Source organism: Ochotona princeps, chromosome 7 (genome assembly GCF_030435755.1).
Source record: "Ochotona princeps isolate mOchPri1 chromosome 7, mOchPri1.hap1, whole genome shotgun sequence".
Lineage (NCBI taxonomy): Eukaryota > Metazoa > Chordata > Mammalia > Lagomorpha > Ochotonidae > Ochotona > Ochotona princeps.
This window is the reverse complement of record NC_080838.1, coordinates 65,188,460-65,202,533: the sequence shown is the minus strand read 5'-3', so window position 1 is coordinate 65,202,533 and position 14,074 is coordinate 65,188,460. Positions and strand designations below refer to the sequence as shown.

The 14,074-nt window shown below is 41.0% G+C and overlaps 1 protein-coding gene across 1 annotated transcript in view; it reads left to right on the top strand.

Annotated features, from left to right (window-relative positions):
- Positions 1 to 282: 282 nt before the first annotated feature.
- Positions 283 to 14,074, top strand: part of FRAS1 (Fraser extracellular matrix complex subunit 1) — a 277,676-nt gene continuing 263,884 nt past the window's right edge. The window contains exons 1-3 of the mRNA XM_058666643.1: positions 283 to 333; positions 468 to 575; positions 11,725 to 11,817. Of these exons, the coding sequence (XP_058522626.1) occupies positions 283 to 333; positions 468 to 575; positions 11,725 to 11,817 (252 nt within the window). The remainder of the gene's footprint in view (positions 334 to 467; positions 576 to 11,724; positions 11,818 to 14,074) is intronic.

The window sequence follows — 14,074 nt, the reverse complement described above, 5'->3', positions numbered from 1 at the left end:
ATTAGCGACCTGGAGAGTGAAGTCGGGTGCAGGGGGCAGAGTGAGGGTGTGAGGTGCTCACAGGATCCTGTGGCCAATACTGATGCGATTGGTGCTAGCCAGGGTGTCATTTTCCTTTTAACATGCTCTGATGGTTTCTGCTAGTTAACAGCAAAAAGAAACTCCACATCAAGGAGCAGCATGTCCTCCTGAGGTTTCAGGCCAATCGATGGTTTTACTCTGGGTATCGACAGCTCTCTACTGAATGCCCTTGTCTCGCCTACGTGGGCTGACTCTTGTGAAATGGATTATCCTGCATTTATTGCTTCTGAGGCTTTAATCAGTGTCCCGCCAGTACTGTGTGTGTTGGACCCGCAACTTTCCTTTGCCTTTTAGTTTTTGAAAATGTGAGGCTATCGATGATGCTGCTTTGTGTCCTGGGACCCTAACTGATCAGGTTTTCACTCAGAACTTATGCTTCTTTGCAGGATGCCACCATTTGGAAGCCCGATTCATGCCAGAACTGCCGTTGCCATGGTGATATTGTTATCTGCAAAGCAGCTGTTTGCAGAAACCCTCGGTGTGCCTTTGAGAAGGTATGATGTCCTGGCTGTGTCTTCTGTGTATGTATTGGAGATCTCAGTGAGTGGCAGGGTTTCTGCTAGCCCAGCATCTCTTCACAAGCGTGATGCATTGTGGAAGTTAATTTTTAACATCCTATCTAAGAATATGCTCATTTTCATTTATTGGGCACTTATTTTGCACCCAGGTATTCAGCTGAAGTTTTGCAAATGTTTTCCCACGTAGTGTTATACTGGATAGCTATCTCTGCCCCACTTGTAAAATCAGGAAAGGATTAGTATGGTGGTGCAACAAGCCAATCCTCCTCCTGCAGTGTCAGCATCCCCTATATGCTCAGGTTTAAGTCCCTGCTGCTCCACTTGCAATCCAGCTCCTTGCTTGTAGCCTGGGAAAGCAGTAGAAGATGGCTCATATCCTGCACCCATGTGGGAGACCAGGGAAAAGCTCCTGGATTCAGACAAGCCAAGCACTAGTTGTTGTGACCATTTGGAGAATGTACTAACAGGTGGAAGATTCATTCTCTCTCTCTCCGCTCCCCACTCTTTTTCTCTCTCTCTCTCTCAATCTGTATTTTCCTTTATTTCTCTGTACTCTTTCAACTAAAATAAGTAAATCTTTAAAAAATGAGAAAAGTGAAGCCTAGAAAATTTGTCATTAACTATCAATACACAACTAATAAGCCATTACTCTAAGTCTCACAAATGCTAAATTACAGTATTTATAAACCATCAGATGGACTATACCGCAAGTTATCTTGACAATGCTTTTTAAAATAAAGATTTATTTATTTGTAAGGCAGAATTAGGGGGAGGGAGGGAGGCAGTGAAAGAGAGGGATGAAAAGAGGAAGGGAGAGAGAGCAGACGAGAGAGAGAGAGAGAGAGAGAGAGAGAGAGAGAGAGAGAGAGAGAGATCCTTCATCAGCTAGTCCTTCCCCTAAAGGCCCCAAAGGCTGGGACTGTCGAGCTGGAGTCGAGAGTCTGGAACTCCTCTCAGCTGTCCCACATGTAGGGCCCACGTGCTTGAACCATCTTCACCCTGTATTCCCAAGCAAATTAACAGGGAGCTGGACCAGAAGAGGAGCAGCTAGGACGGGAAATGACATTCTGATGGGATGTGTTATTATAGGCAGAGTTCATAATCCTGGCTGTATGCTGATTCTTAACCCTGGCTCCTTGATGATAACTTTCCAAAAGCATCTTTGCCACTGAGTGTATGACTGTACCACCTCTGGCTCTGACTTGAGGAATCTTCTTGTATTTGACCTAGTGAAATTTTCTTTTCCATTTGTGAAAAATTTCCAGTTTTTTCTGACTTCATTCAGTTGAACATTTTTTTTAACTAGGTGCTCACTTTTTTATTTCAAAAAAGTTTTTAAGATTTTTTTTTATTACAAATCAGATATACAGAGAGGAGGAGAGACAGAGAAGAAGGTCTTCCATCTGCTGATTCACTCCTCAAGAGGCTGTAAAAGCCAGAGCTGTGCCAATCCGAAGCCAGGAGCCCAGAGTCTCTTCTGGGTTTCCCAAGTGGGTGCAGGGTTCCAAGGCCTTGGGACATTCTCCACTGCTTTCCTAAGCTACAAGCAGGGATCTGGATGGGAAGTGGGATGGCTGAGACATGAACTGGTGTCCATGTGAGATTCTGGAGCATGAAAGGCAAGGACTTTAGCCACTAGGCTACTGCGCTGGGCTCAGGTGCTCACTTTTTAAAGTAAATGTGTTTTTTTAAGTCACTTAAGCTTTACGTTTGAAGATTTGAAACACCCTAAAGAAGAGCAATTATTTTCTTTAAAATCATTGTGCTAGTATTATAGACATAGTTAACTTTTCCCAGTCTCTCTTCTCAATGACATGATCAGCATTTGAGCCTTTCGGGTCCTTTAATGCCAGGCAGGTTTGGTTTGTGCTGGACATTGAAGTGAAGATGTACCTTCCAGGTATTCCTTGATTTATGCATGGATGTGTTGTGGAGGGGCCAGGAGTAGATCTCATATTTAAATTGGATGGTATTTTGTTATGTATTATGAAACTTTCTATTCCATGGAGCAAATACTCCTTAAAAATTCACTATTTGATAGGCAGAGTAGCTCGTGTCAGAATCTGAGTTGGTTTTCTAAGTGCTGTGAAGGAATGTTCTTCCCCCCTTTCTCATGTATAATTGTGACTTGATGGAAGAAGCCATGAATTAAATGTTGGAAAATGTAAATTCTATGGTTGGCAGCTAAACCTATGCTGTTCCAGGAGCCAGCAGACTAAATCTGACCCTGCCAGACGTATGGCTTATGAATTGAGAACATTGTTAGTTCACTGACACAGTCATTGTTTTCAATTCCTTGACATTTTTGAATGGCTAAAAAATCAAGAACAGTATTTGGTGACATGAACATGATAGCAAATCAGTGTTTCGTGTTCATTGAGGTGCATTGGCTCACAGGCTCACTGTGGTTTGTGTAGTGTCTTTGGTTGCTTGTGCACTCCCGTGATAGACTTCTGAAGCTGGATTGTAGACCACACGTGACCATCAAAGCATAAAATATTCACTTCAGTCCCTTTACAGGAAAAAAAAATGACTTGATCTTTGCTTTACACCAGACTCGTGGTTTTATCCCTCCTGGTGTGTTGTCCTAACTTTACTCACCTCAGGAAGTCCATTCTCTCCGTTGGGCCACCTTTGACTAGCCACTTTCTCCACATCCCACAGCCGGTCCAACAGTGAATCCCAGCCTTTCCTTGCATCCATTGCTGAGGCAAGCTTTCTGTTCTGAATCTGGTCTGCCTTTTATCACTTTTTACCTGCTGTTAGTGTTTTAAACTGATTGCAATTTCTGGACTTGCCTTTTTCATTATACTCTTGAGCTGGCAGTCAGAATGTTCTATAAAAATTGAAGTCAGATCCTGTTGCCTCTCTCCTTCACCCTGGCTAATGACTTCCAATGGTACTTCCTCTCATAGTCAACTCTCCACAATGTCATTAAAGGACACTGTCCCTCTAATTAACTGCCTACTATTCTCTCCCTTGACACTCTGTTCCAGACACCTAGCCTTATTGCTGTTCCCTAGTGATAATATATATGCCCATATTATCTACTTATATACGTATAAATGTGTGTATACGTATATATAGTATACACATATATATAGTACACATATATATGTATACACACATATGTGATTCAAAACTGTGGGAAAATGAAAGTAAAGGCTAAGTTTATTTTGCTGCAAAATATTTTAGGAACCATACATCATTTTTTGGAACAAACTTCATTTTCATGAACTTTTGAACAGCTTCTGTATGCATGGGTCTCAAGATTATTTTTCAGAAAAATAAACTTAACATTTGCTCAATGTACTATGATATTTTTAATATATACATATGTAAGTTTTAGGGGAATAGTAAAGTGCGGAGAAAAGACCCTGTGACAGAGAATGTTTGGTATTTAAACACACACACTATTTAGCTGTTACTCCCTTTGTGTTGTCTAAAAGCCATTCTGTTTAGAATTTCAACTTTCCACTCCCTATAATACATTTTGAATCTCTCGTCTATATTTCATGATTTTTGGTTGGACTAACTACTCTCTGATGTACTGTATATTTACCAGAATGTCTTGTTTACTGTCTTTGTTCGCTATATATTCTTCAACATCAATAATAGCATCTGACACATGGTAGGCGCTCAATAAATATTTTTTGAATGATTGAATGAATGAATGAGAGATGAGGCTATGGGCATGGTAAGTTCAAGGTGATAGAGAACCTTATCTGCTATACTGTGGGTCTTAGAATATTACTTTTCAGATGATAACTTTCAGACACAAGGCTGGAATGGCCAAAAAGAACCTTGTTGGATTCTCAAATACATAATGTAAGAAATGAATAGATCAGATTCAGATGGCAGATTGAGTGCCTAAATTAGAGCATTGGCAGTGTAGGAGCTGAGAGAAAAGAGCAGGTCCGTTAAATATTTGTGGGATAAGTCAGCACAATTGGAAGAAGGTAGGAGGGCTAGGGAAAGGAAATGGAGAAATGACTTACATATTTATGACTGAATGAGTCACTAGTTATATGCATATTATGTAATTATATGTATATATATAGAGAGACAGACAAAAGGAGAGAGAGAGAAAAAGAGGGAGGAAAGAGAGAGGGAGAAAGTGTTTGTGTGTGTGTGTGTGTATGTTCTGTGTATTACTTCCAGAAGTTATGAGGGATGGAACCAAAAGATAAGCTTATTTTCTTACACAAAATTTTGAGACCTTTGCACATTTTTTTTGGTAATATGCATCCTCATGAGCCTTTAGAAGAGCTTTTGTTTTTTGTTCCTGTGGCTTGGTGAATTTGAAGTCTCCAGAGAATACCCAGGCAGATAGGACAAAGAGGAGGTTGGAAATATGGATCTATGGCAGAAAGGATGGGGCTTGAGATGTTAATGTGGATGCTATTAGCATACAGACAGTGGTGCAAACCATTAGAATTAATGAGCTCATCCAAATGGATACTGTGAGAAGAAAGTACCAAGCTAGGTCTGGTATTTGAAGAACACAGTCATGGAAGGTTAAGTGAACATAAGAGAAGTTAACTACCGAAGATTACAAAGAAATGATCAGAGGGGATAAGGTGTAAGAAATGTTCAGAGAGCAGTATTAAGATTGCCAGGAGCATCGAGCATTTCAGAAGGGATTGGTGGGGACATTATTGGTTATAGTTACAGGAATAAGTGGGAGAAGAGTTTAATATTGTCTATTGGATTTGGTCACTGGTGCCTACACTGAGTTTGCTGCCAGTGGAATGCTGAGTAGGAACTAACACTGCAGCAGTAGAAAAGTGCTACTGGAAGTTGGGGGAAAGTAACCAAGGCAGAGCTAATTTTAGGAGTTGGGAAGTGGAAGGGACACTGGACAGACAATATCGCTTCTATGATAAAAAGTTCCCTATTCCTGCCTTGCCATGGCTTTGTGCTTACCGATGCCTTGAACACACTGTTTGTCAACTTCTTCCTCCAGACATGCATGTTTGAGAGCAAGAACCTTGTCTTTACTAATATACCTCCAAAATAGTGTCACATATAATAACCAGAAGGCACTTAGTCAATATTTGAGGACAGACCCTGAAATGATCAGGGAGTAAGGGGTATTGGTTTTGTTTTCCTCATTTTTTATATCAGCATGAGATGGACATGATCACCTTGGAAGACAAAGGGCACTGATTGAGGCAGGAGAGAGAAATTCAGGATATGGAGGTTGGAGGGAAGAATACATGAGTTTGAAAGAGGGCTTCTCGGAGAATTGAGAGTGTGAGATCTAGACACAGGGTGGCAGTGAGGCTTCTTGGGATGGGGAAACAGCTTTGCTTTGTAGGCTTGGAAAGAACCAGACCTGGGTAGACACAGTGTATTCAGATTTGGGGATTAAAAAAAAAAAGGAAAAAATATTGAGGCAGTTACTGAGCTTACTTTGCGAAGAATTTAGGCTTAATTGGGAGGTATAAGAAAGAAGGAATGCTTGGAACTGACATTGAAGGGACTAAGGTGTACATAAGACATCTGTGTATGGTATTAAGGAGCCATGAACTTTTGGGAGAGCCAATATGTGTTGTGAAATTATGATGTCAGCAACACTTACTAGCCAATGAAAAAAGGATAGGGCATATTGTGAGTTGTATGTACAGTTGAGGTTGTGTCATATTAATAACAACTAAATATAGAGGTACAAGGAGTAGTGGGCATTAGGCTAAAAGCATGAGGAAATGATGCCAGCAAGGAGCTGAATGGCTGCATGGAAAAGAATGCTGAAGTGGTTCTAGAAGCAAATAGGTAAATGAATAGAATGAGACAGACAAATACTAAGAGTCTCAGTGTTGGGGATTATAAGATTCCTGGTATACAGCATTCAGAATGTGGATAGGTTCAAGGTCAGGCATGGCCATAGGGAGCACCAGTGTAATGGAGGTCAGGACACCTGAAATGGAGTTTATCAAAAATATACAAGGAAGGCCCAGCACAATAGCTCAGTGGCTAAATCCTTCCTTTGCATGTGCCAGGATTCCATATGGCTGCTGATTTGTGTTCCAGCTGCTCCAGTTCCCATCCAGCTTCCTGCTTATGGCCTGGGAAAGCAGTAGAGAATGGTCCAAAGCCTTGGGATCTTGGAACCACATGAGAGACCCAGAAGCAGCTCCTTACTCCTGGCTTCATATTGGCTCAGCTCCAGCTGTTGCAGCCACTTGGGGAGTGAACAAGTGGATAAAAGATCTTTCCATATCTTCTTCTCTTTGTAAATCTGCCTTTATAAAAAAAAATAGGTATTTTTAAAAGTATATACAAAGGTATATGTCAACTGGTTACTATTATGGAATTGAAGTTGTTCCAAATTATTTTTAGACACAGGGCAGATAACTGAGATTCAGGTGCCAGATCTCTCTCTTTCTCTCTAAGATTTCTACTTAGGTATTTAATTTAAAAGGGAGGGAGACACATACAGAGAGAATGAGAGGTAAAGAATCAACCAATCTTCCATGTATTCATTCACTCCCCAAATGGCCACCAAAATCAAGTCAGTTAGAAGCCAGTTAGAAGCCAGGCATCACAGTTTAGATTATCCCAAAATCTACCAAGTTCAGCAAAATTATGCGTCAACACAATAAACTGCTAAATACTAAAATGAAAACAGACACGAGACAGCGGAATAGTACCCTATAGCCACTTTAAGATGTATAGCAGCCGGTTCTGTGTACAAACAAAAATTGAAGGGTCAATGAAGTAGTTACAGGATGTGGTTAAGAACTTGCACTGTTATAGCATATTGATTACTCAATACCATGTCAATTAATTCCATAATGTTGTAAATTGTTGATGTTGTGCTGGGGCTTCTAATTGATATATTCTGCGAGCTCTGCCTTCAGACCAGAGATGGTCTCCCCAGGAAACTGTTGAATTTATCTGGACAATAAGATGCTGGACTCTATGCTTGGTATATGTTTGCAACAAAAGAATCTCGACTGAATTTGAACTGTAATACTGCAACAAGGTGGAGGAATCCACCATGCGGGGAGGACACAGGAAGGGGTTGGGGGAATCCCAGTGCCTATAAAACTGTGTCACATAATACAACGTAATTAAAAAAAAAAAAAAAGCCAGGCATCAGGGATTCATTCCATCCTGGTTTCCCAAATGAGTAGCAGGGGCCCAATTTGTGGGCATCATCTCCTGCCTTCCCAGGCATGTGAGTAGGAAGTTAGCTGGAAAGTGAAGCAACAAGGCTTGAGCCAGCACCATGATACAAAGATATCAGTGTTGCAAGTGGTGGCCTGACTTGCTGTACCACAGTGCCCATTCCAGGTGCCAAGTCTTGAGTGAATATCAGGTAATGATCAGGAAATTGGGGAGTGATGATAATAAGGAAGAATGACATTACCAAGAAGTATGTATTCCTTTGAAGATTGAGAGGATTGGACCAGATGGTCCAAACATAGGAGAGCTTTCAATTCCAAGGTCAGGCGAGTGATCCACAGAGCATGTGGCTCCTTTATACAAATAACGAAACAGTATCATGGGATCCTGTAGAACCAGAAGAAACCTTTGTAAATCATTTAGTCTTACTTTGTTGTTGTTTTAGAAGTGTAGTGGTATCATCACTTGCTGAAAGACAGAGTTAGTATGAGCCACAGACATACAAGAACCTTCAGTATTAGCTCATGGTCCAGTGTAATTTCTGTTGTGCCATAATTTTCCTTTGTGTTGTTATTTACATCTGCAGTGGTACACTTTATGTTAGTTCATGGCACAAATTCATGCACCACCACTATACCCTAAATTATGTGTTTTGCTAATGACAGCTTGGGCTTCTATTCTTTTATTTCATCTTTTTTACAGCTTCATCATGGATTTTATGCTTCATCATGGATTGACTGTATATAACCCAGTGTCACCAGCAGTTCAGACAACTATTTCTGATTATGCATCAATATTTATTTATATTATTATCACAAGAGGTGGATTGTGTGTTAATGTGCTACATTCATAAAGAATAGCTGCCACACTGGATGGATAGAAGTGGACAAGGGGGTGAGAACTTTCCCCAAACTCTCTGTTCCTATTTCAGTTTCCCTTTGTCTTGTGTCACCAGAAGTCTGCAGGGCACACCTAATGTAAAGATCATTTTCTCTGCTCTTCCCACTACTATTCACACATTTTAAAAATGCACAATTATGAAATGAGTTTTGAAAGCCAAATATGAAAATTGCTTTTACATAAAACAAAGCAAACTAATCTGATGGCATAAAAGATCCACTTGAACTTTTCCTCCTCATCCCCCCCAACAGTCTATCTTGCTCTCTACTTCCATGTTGGAATAAAGAAAGCACTTGAATTTTTCTCATTGCGTATCTGTATGGCATTCTTTATTTTTGCTACTTTCTTAGTGGAAACTTGATAAATATGCTCTTTCCTTGGATTCGGAGGATGCTTTTCTGAAAAGTCCCTCATGTTTTATAGCATACGGAGTTTCATAGTAGCCCAGATTGTGTAAGTTTTGTCCTCTATTAAGTAAATAGCAAGAATTTGTATTTAGTTATTTAATAAATTAGCAATCACAAAATCTTAGTATTATTTTCCATTCACTCTTTTTGATGGACTTATATGAACTTAGAATTTTTTAAGATTAATTTTTTTAATTTTTATTAGAAAGTCAGATATACAGAGAGGAGGAGAGACAGAGAGGAAGATCTGCAATCCGCTGATTTATTCCCCAAGTGACTGCAATGGCCGGTGCTGCATCGATCCCAAGATAGGAGCCAGAAACTTCCTCCAGGTCTCCCATGCAGGAGGATCTACAGGCCAGAAGAGAATGGAGTGACATACTCCAGATTCTAAAAGAAAAAATTGTTGGCCTAGGATAACATATCCAGCAAAGCTCTCTTTTGTCTTTGAAAATGAAATCAAATTCATCCACAGTAAAGAAGTTAAAAGAATTTGCCTCTTCCAAACCTGCCCTACAAATGATACTTCAAGACGTTCTCATCACAGAGGAGTAGCACCAAACAAAACCAAAGACAAATGGGAAGAACATCCCAGTAAAAAGACAACAGAAGACTAAACCAATGAAGAACCCATTGCTAAAATGACAGGACCAAAGTACCACCCACGTATATTAACCCTGAATGTAAAGGCTTAAACTCAATCAAATGTCATAGATTAGTAGACTAGGTTAAAAAACAAAACCCATTTATTTGTTGTCTAGAAGAGACATATTTCACTAACAAAAATCAACAGAAACTACATCTCATGGGTTTTGATGCTTTCTGTTAGTTTCATCTCTTTAAAACACTTTCTTCTGATTAAATTCTTCACTGACTCATAGATCATACAGTAGCATCATTTTCTGCAAGAAGGTTCTTGATTTTCATTTCTTCAGCTACACGTTTAGTCATTTAGTAGCATGTTATTTAACTTCATGCTGTTATTAATTTCTTTTTTCTTCCTGATATTGATTTTGTTTTGTGGCTTTTCATTTAAGGGGATGTATGGTAGCTGTGTAATGGAGACTGTCATATTGAGTAACATGTTATTTAACTTCATGGCATTGTAAATTTCTATTTTTCTTTCTATTGTTGATTTTGTATTATGACTTTTCATTTGAGGGGATGTACAGTAGCTGTGAAATGGAGACTAACATATCCTGATGTGAAGATACAATGTAGTATGTATTTCTGCTTCCAGACAAAGGAGGCCTTACAATGAAACCGTTTACTATATCTTGACAATAGGATGCCAGACTCTCAGTCATTGTCCATGCCCACAATGATGGACATATGACTGTGCATGAAGGACTATAATTTAGTAATGATATAGAGCAACTTGGTGGGCAGGGGGAAATTGGGGCTGGGATAAGGGAAATACCAGGAGCCTCTGGAATTGAAGCCAGGAGTCAGGAGCTTTTTCTGGGTTTCCCACGTGGGGACAGGGTCCCAAGGCTTTGGGTCATCCTCGACTGCTTTCCCAGGCGACAAGCAGGGAGCTGGATGGATGGAAGGGAGGGCTGCCAGGATTAGAACCTGCACCCATGTGAGATCCCTGTGCGTTCAAGGCAAGGACTTTAGCTGCTAGGCCACTGTGCCGTGGTTTTTTTTTTTGTTTTGTTTTGTTTTAGTAAATCAAAGGTAACACTCATTAAATCAAATAATTAACATATAAGCATGGACCCTTCCTTATTGTACTGGCTGAATCCCTTGTAGACTTTTATCTTGTGGTCAAAGTCATGATGCTCTGATCAACCTTGATCAAAATCACTGATTGACTGTTATACCATCTTCTAGACTTAAGGAAGCCTGAACATACATGGTGGAAAAACCTCATGGATAACAGGATTTTAATAGAAAATTACCAGGCCCTAAAGACAAACATATGCTCTTTATTTTGCAACTCTTAGACAAGTCTTTCATAGTGTTAAATGGATGTGAGTTAAACATGTGACAACTTCCTCATAATCCTTGGGTCTCACGTGATAGCTTTTTCTCTTTATGGTGTCAAGAATCACAGTTGCAATTTTTAAAAAGCCTTAAAAAATAATGTAGATCTTTACTGGAACCCAGAAATTCTATGCAGCTCACCAGGAAACCTAGGCATGAAAGCTTCCCGACCATCTGCTTCCTCGCCCAGCTGTCCTTCTACCTGCTGGTCCTGTATGCCCTTCTTCTGTGCTTCCCGAGGTCAGAGGTAACTGCCAGCACCTCAAAGCCACCGCTGGCTGCAGTAGAGGTCTGATGGAGGTAGCAGGAAGACCTACTGCTCCGTGGCCATCTGTGACCTCCCAGAGCCTCAGAAAACAACTCCTTTAAATAAGTACAACTCTCCTCTCATCCTCATTGCTATTAGGTGTAAGAGCAAAATTTCTAGCGAAGAAGAAAAAAAATGCAACACTTCGTTATATATGAAAAGATGTAGGCATTGTCTCCGAGAGAACTGCCTTCCAGTGGGGCTTCGCTTTATCTCTGAGAGAAGTTCATCTTGACAGGATCTTTTTATTTTGGCTTATTCGCTTTATTCCATCTACTGTTGTCACCTGTGGAGACATCCAGGCATTAGTGAATGCCGGGTGATAGAGTGTGATGGAGCAGTCTCACTGTTTGTGTTTGTGCTCTCACGCTAAACTGCTCTTACTGCTCAGGGAGAAGTGCTTCGGATTCCTGCCAACCGGTGCTGCCCTGAGTGTGTGCCCAGGACTCCTGGATCTTGCCATCACGAAGAGAAACTCCACGAGGTGAGTGTTGCCCAGCCCAGTGTGGATTCTGTGTCTGTTGGTCGTTGACTGGGGAGCCGGATGCTGTGCTCAGGTTCACAAGAGAAGGCTGCGACCTAGCTTGAGCAACACAGGAGCTAAGACTCAGGGCTCATTTGTCTTCTTACGGGCATGGAGCTTGCCTGAGTGAGATTAGAAAAGTCCTATATTGTCCACAAGCCCTAAGTAAATATTTGTAGAATCTGTGTAAAGAGGAGTCTGGGAATGTTAATGTTGAAGAAATTGTGATGTTGAATAATAAAGATGTCACCTTCGTTTTGTATTCCCCATCTCCCCACCCGCACCCCTTTTGTTTTTCGTTTAACAACCATGAACTGGTGAGCAGAGCAGATATTAGTATTTGCGTGTCAAAGATGAAAAAAATGAACTTCATAGAGCTCTATGTACTTGTCCAAGATAATATTATTAATAAGGAGTGAAATCTGCTAGAACTCCTGGCTCCCAATTCAAGGCTCATTCCATTAAAGAAGAAATTCTCAGCTTCAGTAGATATGGCAGGCATTGTTGAGGGAACTGTCCTTTGTACAGAAGCATGCTGAGTGCCATCCCTGGCCTCTATCTCCAGATACCCCCAATCACTACAACCCAAGTGTCTGCAGGCACCGCCAGATTTTCTCTGAGAGACAAAGTGCTTCTTTTCCTCTCCTTTCCCCTACAGCACAACCACAGAACTAGCTGTTTTTCCTAAAGTGGTTCTTATTCTACTTTGCCATTTCTGATTTCTTATGATGGATGTAGAGGTATTAGACACTAATTTAAAAAGTACCATTGCCAGGTTCATGACAGGAACTGTGAAGACAGTCTGCACCTCTCCACTCACATGCAAATGCTACCCCGAGGCAGTAGGTGAAGTTGAATGTGACTGGAAGAGGCTCTTTGTTTTCATCGTCATCTTCTGCTCAATATAAAATGTTCCCCAAGTAAGTCTCTGGCCATTCAGGAGAGAGCATAGGTTAGCAGAGTTCGATATTTCCTCTTTAGACTGCCTATCAGTGTGTGCACCTACAACTGAGTGCATGTGCTGCTCGTTTCCCCACAGATGGGATCCTCTTACCAGAGTCTTTGTCTCCTAATTGCATGAGGAAGGCACCCTTTCACTTTTGCATACTGCCAGGCAGGTCTGTGTTGGAGCCGTCTTCCTAGCATGGCTTCCCCTGTGCTGCTAGGTCAGTGTCAGCTTTAACTAGCCTGGGAATTGGAAAAGTCCCACAGGGCAGATTGCTGGAAATAATGTCAGATCATTGTAAGTGGGACGGGTGTGTGTGGTTCAAGGTGAAAAACACTGAACAGAATTGATCTTTAAAGTTTCATTTATTTTTATTTTATGGAAAAAGAGGGAGGCAGGGAAAGAAAAAGAGCATGAGAGCAAGCACATGCATTTTCATCCAACTGGCTGCTTCCCAAAACCTAGTTTGAGCCTCCCACATGAATGGCAGGAACCCATGTCCTTGGACCATCACCTGCTGTTTTCACGGGCATGTTAGCTGGTACCTGGACTCCAGAGTTGGAGCTCTGACAGAAACCCAGGAGCCATGATATGGTGGCGTCTTAATTGCTTTACCAAACACCCACCCCAAGCTGTAAAGGAGAATTTGGGAGCCATGAAATGCATAAGGAAGTGGAGGAAAACTGTGTCTCAGATCTGAGGTGGACCCACGGACAGGGACAGTCAGAAGTCAGGTAGTTTTTGCATGGACTATCCTAAAGACTCATGACATTTAATCTCTATAGTTGCATTTGAACACAGTCTTTACAGGGACAGTCAGAAGTCAGGTAGTTTTTGCATGGACTATCCTAAAGACTCATGACATTTAATCTCTATAGTTGCATTTGAACACAGTCTTATCTTGAGGCAAGGTGCCTGAGAACATTGACAATATTTTTTATGTCTGGAAAACTATCTTCCCTGCTTCCCACTTACCTGGTATTCAGCGCTGAACTTTTCCCAGAGTAGGTACTCAAAAAGCATTGAAGAATGAAATAACTTAAGTGATTATTAAGTCCGTCTCTGGCTGCTCTGAGTTGCTACCCCAAGGGGAATCTGGGAATTTCCATGTGTGGCTTGGGGGTTTTCAGACCATTAATCTATGAGGGCTTAGAAATCACATTGCACTCTTACTTGGGTTGAGAGTGTTCAGAGAACCCTACCTGGTCGTCTCCATCATTCATCCCTTATGCAATAACACATCATGTGGATAGCCCTGACATGTATAGGAAC